Below are 9,705 nucleotides of genomic sequence, written 5' to 3' on the forward strand. Positions count from 1 at the left end.
CATGCACCATAAAAATTAAAAGTAAATCACAAAGACAAAACCTAACAGTTTAATTTTAATTAACAACATCAACAAAAACAAGAACATCTAACATCAAGAAGTAAAGTTAAAGTGGAAACTTACAATTACCTGCTGGTCTGGAGGGATAAACTCAAGGGCCTTCTGTATAACTCTGCAGCCGTACATTTGCAAAGCCAGGGAGAGAACGTGGCCACGAATACGTTCTGCCAAAGCAAGTTTTTGTTCTAGGCTACCAAACTAGAAAGCAGATATAATAGATATGTTAGGATCCCACAAAGCAGATACTATGCTTTTAATTTAAGATGTAAGTCTCCTTAAAAATAAACAAACAAAAAATTAGTTTTGAAAACTGAGAACAATGCAAATGAAACTCACCTCAAAGAATTTCTGGATTACATAGTTTCCAAATACATCAACCATCAGCTGATAAGCTGCCTGTAGGATTTCATTAAAGACAAGCTGCCGTTCAGCTGGAGTGGCACGTTCCAGTTTAAGTTGGATAAACCTGCAGGTATTTCAATTTAAAATTAGTTGGTTCATGTTTTCCTTCATGAACTAAAGCACTAGGCAAAGTCAATTGCCTCCAAAATTTTCTTGAGTATCTATCACAAAAGGTATCTTTTTGCTTCCCAACCCGATGCTCTTCAAATGCACTTGGATCATAAACCATTATCCCAAGCAAAAATGCTCAGACGGATTGCACAATAATCTGGAGGGCACCAAGTTGGAGAATGCTGTTTTAATATACTGTCAGCAGAAGGTTAAGGCAAATAAGCCTTATGTAGTCTATGACCAAACTTCCAAAAAACTTTCTTCTCTTCATATTTCACTAGAGATATCCGAGATATGGCTCAATGGCACTACTTGCTGGTTTTTCTGCACGAAACCAAATCTACTGCTTTTATGGTATATGAACAAATATTGCCAAGAAAATTCCATGATAGGTTTGCCTTAGTGTTGCCATAAGTCAGAAACGACTTGAAGGCCTACAGCAACAAGCTTCCTAAACCTGAAAGTCTCTATGGATGAAACAAGAGTGCTGGACCTTGGACCCCTGGATGGCAAATAGTTGGGAAAGAGGGGGAAAAGAGCATTATATTCTGTTATCCAAATGGGTTTATTAATTTATTTTAGTTTAGGTTTCAAAGAGAAATACGACGGAGAGTTTGGGGCAGCTAATCATAACAATAGGTGTTTGCACATATTATACACTTTACATTTTGATCTGCTCAAAGATTTATCAGAAGTTTATGAATAAGGCAGTATTCATTAACAATTACACTGCAAACAAATGTACGATCATCATTTCCTTGAGGCACAGTGAGTAACCACAGCAAACACAACTTTGAAGACCTGGGATTTTGGAAATTCTGGAGTTTTATTTTAGGGCTCATTATATCCTCCATGTATGGTTTTTCAGTCAGAAAAGACTGGTCACTGTTTCTATAATTCATATTACATAACATTTTAAAATACCCAATATGAAAGATGCTTTGGACATTGTATCAACAGTGATACATTGATTAATTAAGACATTTATACTATTGCACATTCCATGTTTTTAGGAAGTTATACTGATTTTTGAATAGACATATAAAAGGGCAGTTCTATAGTTCTTTTTAATTAGTTATATCATCTCACCTGGATCCATGTTGGTCCTGGGAGAACTCCATTATATGCCCAGCAATCTCTCTCAGTTGCAGATTTGGATACCGGTTATTCCGGAAGTCCTCAAGCAGCCTGCTGCGACCGGAAGGCATGACATCAGACATCCCATAGCGTAAGCGTGAAGAAGGAAAGAGTGTACTGCTGGGGCTGAAGAGGCTGGAGGCACTGCTTGCACTGCGATACTTGGCTTCAGCTCCAGGAGCAGCAGAGATATAACGTCCACTTCCATTTGTGAGACCTCCTGTCATGAAAAATGAAGATGTCTTGTCAGGCAGCAGATAAGAGAAACTTAAAGCTGTGAACACAAAGAAGCTTCTCCATCCAAGCTATCAAGGTGGGACATATTCCAATTAAAGAAATCCTAGTATTGCAAACAAAATAAATAGCTTGATTCAAACATAAATGAAAGTAATGACAACCATTTTCTTCATCACCCCTTTTTCCTTTGGAACTTATATGCAAAATAACTTTCTCTTTTAACCATATTTCACCTAACATCCAGACCTGAAGAACTATGATTGTTTGAAAAGTTATGGGACTACGTTGCACCTGGTTTGTTCTCATTAACTTTAATAATAATAATAATCTGTAATAATAATAATAATAATATTTGTTTATTTATATACCGAGTATCCAAAGATCATAGCGGTGAACAGCAAGTAAGCTAATTAGCAAGTAAGCTAATTAGCCCCCAACAGTCTGGTACTCATTTTAGTGACCTCGGAAGGATGCAAGCCTGAGTCGAGCTCGGGCCCTTTTGCTGGTCTTGAACTCGCAACCTTGTGGTTTGAGTGAATGGCTGCAGTACAGGCATTTAACCAGCACCACCAGGCTCCTTTGAATTAAAACACAATCTCTAGTTTGGACGTAACAAACAACTATAAATGACCAATCAAGTTTTTTTCCTTGATAAAGATGGGAGTGCCTACACTTGTAGCTAGAAACATTTTTCCTATTACAGGTTGAGTATCCCTTATCTGAAATGCTTGGGAGCAAAAGTGTTTCGGATTTTGAAAATTTTCCGAGCTTTTTTGTTTTGTTTTAGTATTTGCATCTTTTGTACATAATGAGATATTGACAGCCAGTGTGGTATGTGGCGTACCAAACTGGCTGTCATATCACATAGTTTGAGGATTGGACTATGACTCTGAAGGCCAGGGTTCAACCCTGTCTCAGCTTTGAAACTCCACGGGTGATCTTGGGCAAGTCACTTTCTCTCAGCCTCAGAGGGGCAACCTCCCTCTGAAGAATCTTGCCAAGGAAACTGTCATTGGTTGCCTAGGGTTGGTAGAACTGAGAAATTACTTGAAGGCATTTAACAACAAATAAAATATCCTGGAGTTAGGATCCAAGTCTATACATGAAATTCGTTTTGTATATACCTAAACCAGGGGTCGGCAACCCCCGGCCCGCGGGCCGGATCTGGCCCGGTGAGGCCTTCAGACCGGCCCCAGCCTGGTCCTGCTGCCGGCGAAGGGAAATCGGCGGCAGGACCTCTCGCTTGAGCGGCCATGGGAGGGAAGGAAGGGGGGGGGGACCTCCTCCTCCTTCTCTAACTTCCCGTGGCTGCCACAGCCACAGAGAGGGAAGGAAGGGGGCGGGGGTCCTCCCTCCTTCCTTCCCTTCCCGCAGCTGCCAGAGCCGTGGGGAGGAAGAAAGGGGAGGGGGTCCCCTCCTCCTTCCTTCCTTCCCACAGCTGCCAGAGCCGCGGGAGGGAAGGAAGGGGCGGGGTCCTCCTCCTCCTTCTCTCTCCTCTCCCTTCCACGGCTGGCAGACAGCCGCGGGGAGGGAAGGAAGGTTCAGGGGTCCTCCTCCAACAGGGCTCCCCCCTCCAACAGGCCGCAGTGGGCCTCTAGGAGGCCCGGTGCAATCGCCAGAGCCCCCAACAGGGCTCCAGCGGCCGCCCTTACCTTCAGCCGAAGGGAAGGGCCTGGGACGGTGCCCAAGCCCTTCCCTTCGGCCTCCCCTTTGGCCTCAAGCCCCTTGGAGCCCTTTCGGCTGAAGGGAAGAGCCGAAGGGAAGGGGCTGGGACGGGTGCCCAAGCCCTTCCCTTCGGCATCCCCCCCTCGGCTGAAAGGCCCCTTGGAGCCCTTTCAGCCGAAGGGAAGATCCGAAGGAAGAGCCTGGGACGGGTGCCAAGCCCTTCTCTTTGGCCTCCCTCCCCTCGGCCGAAAGGGCCCCTTGGAGCCCTTTTGGACGAAGGGAAGGGCCTGGATGGGTGCCCAACCTTCCCTTCGGCCTCCCTCCCCTTCGGCCGAAAGGGCCCCTTGGAGCCCGTTCTGTCAAAGGAAGGGACTGAGGAGGAAGGGCGGGCACACGCCTCCTCCGCGAGGCTCGGCGACCAGAGGTGTCCTTCGGAGGACACAGGCCTGGCAAAGCCCCGAGGAAAGGAGCAGGGCCGCGCGCCTGTTGCTCCTGCCCCTCATGGGCCCAGTGCTCGGAGAGGCAGCTGGGGGCCAAGGAAGGGCAGGAAGAGCAGGCGCGCACCTGTCACCCCCTCTCCCAACCCCCTCCCATTCTAGCTTCCTCAACAGCTGGAGGTCGGAAGGGAGCAGAGAACGCCCCGCCCCTGGAGGGTGGAAGCTCCGCCCCCAGCATGCGGCTCTGCCCCCGGAGGGTGGAAGTTCCACCCCCGGCATGTGGCCTCGACCCAGAGGGGGGAAGCTCCCCCCCGGCGTCAGCCCGCCAGTTGTCTGAGGGACAGCAACCCGGCCCCCGGCTCAAAAGGTTGCCTACCCCTGATTAGATGATGAAGTGGAGAAATCCTTATCAAGTTTGTGGATGATACAAAACTGGAAGAGAGAGCTAACTCATTGGGAAATAGTAAATAGTAGAATTTAAAAAGACCTTGATAAACTGCAAAATTAGGCAGAAATTAATAAATGAATTTCAAACAGAAAATGCAATATCTACATTTAATGGCTACAAAAAGGACAGGTTATATACCTCTAACTGTAGTTCTTCAAGCATCTGTGAACCAGGCAAACTGGTTATCCAGTACCTGCACACCTCCTCTTTCACAACCTTCTACAGTGTTCTAAAGTATTTGCTGATATTGCCTATGCAAGAATACAAGGGACCAGCAAGACGTGAGAAGGGGAGGATGGGGCAGGGTTGTGTGAGTTCACAGAAGATCACCCAGAAGAACACAGCTACAGGTATGCAAACTGTCCTTCTCATGGTCTTTGATTCACACAAAGGGGAGACTAGCAAGACAGGACAAATCTGAACTTTCATCTCTTTTCAACATTGTTTTGATTTTTTTTTAATTTTGTTCTAATTTTCATCTGTGTGTGAAGTGAATAGGCCTTTCCGTTCAAAAAAAAAACACCAAAAACCCCCCCCAAAAAAAACCCCCCCACACAGGTTTTAACAGACAGAGTTTCTATCTGAAATCTTTGGGAAGATGGTTTAAAAAAGGGGTATTTTGTCCCAGTGGTAACCCATGCTGGGTTTCGAACTGGCTATGTGAAGGGGCAATTCATCTGTGGCATCAGATTTATGGCATCATGTTTCATGCCCAAACTGTCTGCTGGGATAGAAACTGTTTTTGAAAAAATTATTTATGACAGCTTTCTTAAGCAATGGAGTAAGGTGTAGGATGCCTATACAACACTTTCTTGCATCTTACATCTTGATTCTACATTTTTTTCAATCTTTCTTGATACACAAACATAAAAGCAGTTCTTTCAGGACGGATGAGAACATGTAAGAACGATGACATAGGGATGGCTACAGGAGGGAATGACTGAAATAGAAAATAAGTTGGAAGAGACACAAGGGCCATCCAGTCAACCCCCTGCCATGCAGGAACTCACAATCAAAGCTTCCCAACAATGGCCATCCTGCCTCTGTTTAAAAATCTCCAAAGAAGGAAATTCCACCACCCGAGGGTGTCAAACAGCTTTCACTGTCAGGAGGTTTCTCCTAATGTTTACGTGGAATCTCTTTCCTGCAGCTTGCATCCATTGCTCCGTGTTCTAGCTCCGGAGCAGCAGAAAACAAGCTGGCTCCAGCCTCAATATGACATCCCTTCAAATATTTAAACAGGGCTATCAAATCACTCTTAGCCCCTTCTCCCCAGGCTAAACGTATCCAGCTCCCCAAGGCTTTCTTCTAGGGCATTGTTTCCATTTAGTCACCCTCCCTGGATGCCCAGCTTGTCGGCATCCGTTTTGAACTGTGATGTCCAGAACTGGACACAATATTCCAGGTGGGGCCTGACCAAAACAGAATAGAATGGCACTATTATTTCCCTGATTTAGACACTATACTTCTATTGATGCGTGCCTAGAATCGTATTTATCTTTTCCTTATTGCACTGTTCCTCATGTTCAATTTTGGTGGTCAACTAGGACTTAAAGATTTCTTTCACACATAGTCTTGTTGAGCCAGGTGTCCCTCAAGTTACATCTATGAATTTCATTTTTAAAAAATGTTTTGCCCTAAGCGCAGTACCTTACATTTCTCTGCGTTGAAATTCATTTGTTAGCTTGTCCCAGCATTCTAACCTATTTAGGTCATTTTGAATTTTCATCCTGTCCTCTGGGGTATTAGCTATTCCTCCTACAGTGGGTCTTTGGTATGCGCGGAGGTTTGGTTCCAGGATCCCCCATGGGTAACAAAATCCATGGATGCTCAAGTCCCATTATACACTGACACAGTAAAATGTTAAATCTTATATAAAATCGCAAAATCCAGGTTTTGCTATTGGAATTATATATTTTGGGGAATATTGTTAAGCTGTGTATGCTTGAATCCGAGGGTAAAAAAAAATCCTTGGATATGGAGGGCCAACTGAGTATCCATTTAAATATGGGATCTGTGACCAGATGCGGAATGCCAATTTCACGCGTTTCAACTCCATACCCCTGTCTCTGCAAACAGGGAGGCAGCATCTATTAAGGAAAGGAAGATTCTGATTTCCCACAGTGGTATCAGAGTATAAGAAGTATTTGTCATATGACCCAAAAGACAGGGATCCCAAATTTACTCTTCCTCTGACAACACTGACCCACATCTTTCATAGTCATGTGTTTGTTTATCCTGAGTTCACTGTACAATGTGAAGTAGATGTCAATTCCATGGTGGAAACCAAAAGGAGTTCCTGAATCATTCCAGCAACAAGCAAATTGAAACATAGGAGCTGAAGGCACAACTGCAGGTACTGACATAGAGGTGATACTCACAAGGTAATCAACAGAGGCTGAGAACGCTGTCTGCACGGGTTGTGAAGAAGCAATTAGCACAGAAGCCTAAACAAGTGTGGATGGTCTGCCATGAATGGTGCCTGAGAGGTGATCTCAGGTGGTGAATAAAAGTCTTGGAAAACTCTGCTGAAGTACGAGAATGACCATGAAACACATGATGGGGCATCAAGGACTGATGGTAGTGTCGGTACTGACATGCTGGGTCATACGAAAATATAACGGTTGACTATCCCTTAGCCAAAATTCTGAAATCCAAAATACTTCAAAATCAAAAATTGTGTACAGGGGTGGCTGAGATAGTGACATCTTTGCTTTCTGATGGTTCGGATAACATCAATTTTGTTTCATTGACAAAATTATTTTAAAAATATGTATAAACATTACCTTCAGCATAAGGTGTTTGTGAAACAGAAATGATTTTGTGTTTAGACTTGAGTCTCATTTCCAAGATATCTCATTACGTATAAACAAATATTCTGAAAACCAAAATACAAAACACTTCTGAGCTGAAGCATTTCATTAAGAGAGGCTCAACCTGTATAGGACATGTTTAAACATACTCCAATGAGGGAGTGAATAATGTCCCCAGTATTGAAACAGAATCTTGCATTTTTGCCCTGGTGATAATACTACAGTGTTTTTATAGCAACACAGTGAGTTGATATCTGAGATTTCAAATATGGAGTCCGCACTGTGTGGAAACAACCATGAGCAGATAGCCAGGGAGAACAGGATTAGACTTGGTACCACAACAGTGAGCAGGAATATTACTATAGGTTGGATCACTGATGTGAAGGTGAAAGAATCCAAGAGGAATGACATTCCCATGAAGGAGAACTTGTGTCTAGCCTAGAGCCAGAGATGGAAAAGAATTTGAAGTGGAGAACCCTGCTTTGTTTTTGAGGGTGACTAGTCCACTGTTTCGCATGTAAGAGGAATCTAGGAAAACGTCCATCATCAGTACATGAATTCTTTATTCTTTTTCAAAAATCAAAGTGAAATAGCTGGAATCAAGGTTTTGCTGGCGCAGACAATAACAAAAATGACAAAGGACTTGTCTCAGCATGTCTCCTGTCTAAGCACCACATCACCTTGAATAAAGGTGGTGCTGATGCTGGCTTATTAGGCCGGGAACAGATGGGCCTTTCGCGATGTCCTTGTCACATCGAGGGTTGCCTCAGGGCGGCGCGCCCACACGCCCCTCAATCCTACCACATGACGAGGGCGTAACAATGGAAGCACCCTGTATACATGGGCACCGTGAGATATGTCAGCGCTGCGTGGCGTCCGCACAGCGCCACACAATTATGTAAAGAGTGTGCCAGTGGCACACTTGTTACACCACTACTGTGGCATAAAAAAGAACCCACTTTTTGTGGGTTTATTTTGCCAGTGGAAGCCACATAGTTTGGCGGCTGCAGCTTCCCTCCAGCAGAAAAACAGGCGCCGGCAGGCTGCCCTTTTTGGGTGCTCTGTACCATGCAGTGTTATGTCTAAAGACATGAAAGCCAAGCTGAAACCAGATTGATAGAATGACTTTTTTGCTTCCCTTTATTTTTATTTTTAGGTGTTTGAGATTCACTTCCAAATACCTGTGGTCTGGATTTCCTTGCCAACGTTAACTGCAGTGATCAGTCTGGAGTAGCTGAAGCTTCTAATTCTTGTGCTATTGAAGACCAATGATGCAGTGCCCAAAGCTGGGAACTGGGTGTTGGATACACCTGCAGAATGCATCTGATACCCTGGACTGCAGATTTGCAAAAGTATCAACAAAAACAAAGAAGATCTACATAAAGTCTCTACTGTAGTTATACAGCCCTTCAGTATTGAGGTGGGACCATTCAATGTCTTTGAAGCTGACAACACTATCAAAATAGCTGAGGCTAAATTTGTTTTTGGCAAGTTCAGCACACTCTTTAGAATTTCCACTAAGGGCCTTCAACTGTGAAATTCTATTCTAGGTATGTGGAAAAATAACCAGGCAATAGTAACAGGCAGCTACTTTATGTTTGTTACCTAGCTGAGAAGGCACTGAGGCCATCAGATTGAGGTATCTTTCCTTACATGAAACACAGTTTGGAAGGCCACAGGATGATTAAGATAGTGATTCCAAAGCCAAGTAAAACACCAAGATGGTTTTTTGATAAATAGATGAAGACGGGTCTAATATCATGAGAGGTAACATAGTAAATCCATCAGAATAAATTAAGTATATGCTCAGAGACAAAAAGGAACAGAGGAAGTATCAAGTTTTTTTGTGTGCCGCCAAGTCATTTTTTACTTAGGACTACCCTAAAGTGAACCCACCATAGGATTTTCATGGTAAGTTTCTTCAGAGGGGGTTTACCTTTGCCATGCTATCCCTTGAGGCTGAATAAGTGTGACTCCCCATGATCACCCGTGAGTATTATGCTGACAGGGATTTGATCCCTGGTCCCAGATTTGTAGTCCAAAACTCTTAACAATTACACCATGCTGGCCCTAAGCAGTCAAGACTGTGCATACGCATGCAATGTGCACACGCACACTGGGGTGAACTGTCAAAATGGCTGTCAGCTCTAGAACTTTCCAATAATGTACAATGCAAGAGTAGGTAACAATATGTTAGTCATAGAAGCCAGAAAGAAAAACTAGCCACTACAATGAGGGCAACAATCAAGAACATCCTGTTAATTTTTGGTTGGGTACCACCACGCACGAGCGTCTTCCATATAATCCACCTCGCACACTCAGGTCCTCTGGGAGCAACTTATTACATCCAAAGACCAGGCTTGCTGGTTACCCAGAGGACCTCCTCACCAGCTGG

The 9,705-nt window shown here is 44.2% G+C and overlaps 1 protein-coding gene across 1 annotated transcript in view; it reads right to left on the reverse strand.

Moving 5' to 3' along the window:
- Positions 1-40: 40 nt before the first annotated feature.
- PUM1 (pumilio RNA binding family member 1) overlaps positions 41-9,705 on the reverse strand; it is a 721,963-nt gene continuing 712,298 nt past the window's right edge. The window contains exons 15-17 of the mRNA XM_042440112.1: positions 1,663-1,930; positions 397-526; positions 41-258 (exon numbers count right to left, since the gene is read on the reverse strand). Coding sequence (XP_042296046.1) covers positions 94-258; positions 397-526; positions 1,663-1,930 — 563 coding nt within the window. The 3' untranslated portion in view covers positions 41-93. The remainder of the gene's footprint in view (positions 259-396; positions 527-1,662; positions 1,931-9,705) is intronic.

Source organism: Sceloporus undulatus, chromosome 9, assembly GCF_019175285.1.
Source record: "Sceloporus undulatus isolate JIND9_A2432 ecotype Alabama chromosome 9, SceUnd_v1.1, whole genome shotgun sequence".
In the NCBI taxonomy this organism is placed as follows: domain Eukaryota; kingdom Metazoa; phylum Chordata; class Lepidosauria; order Squamata; family Phrynosomatidae; genus Sceloporus; species Sceloporus undulatus.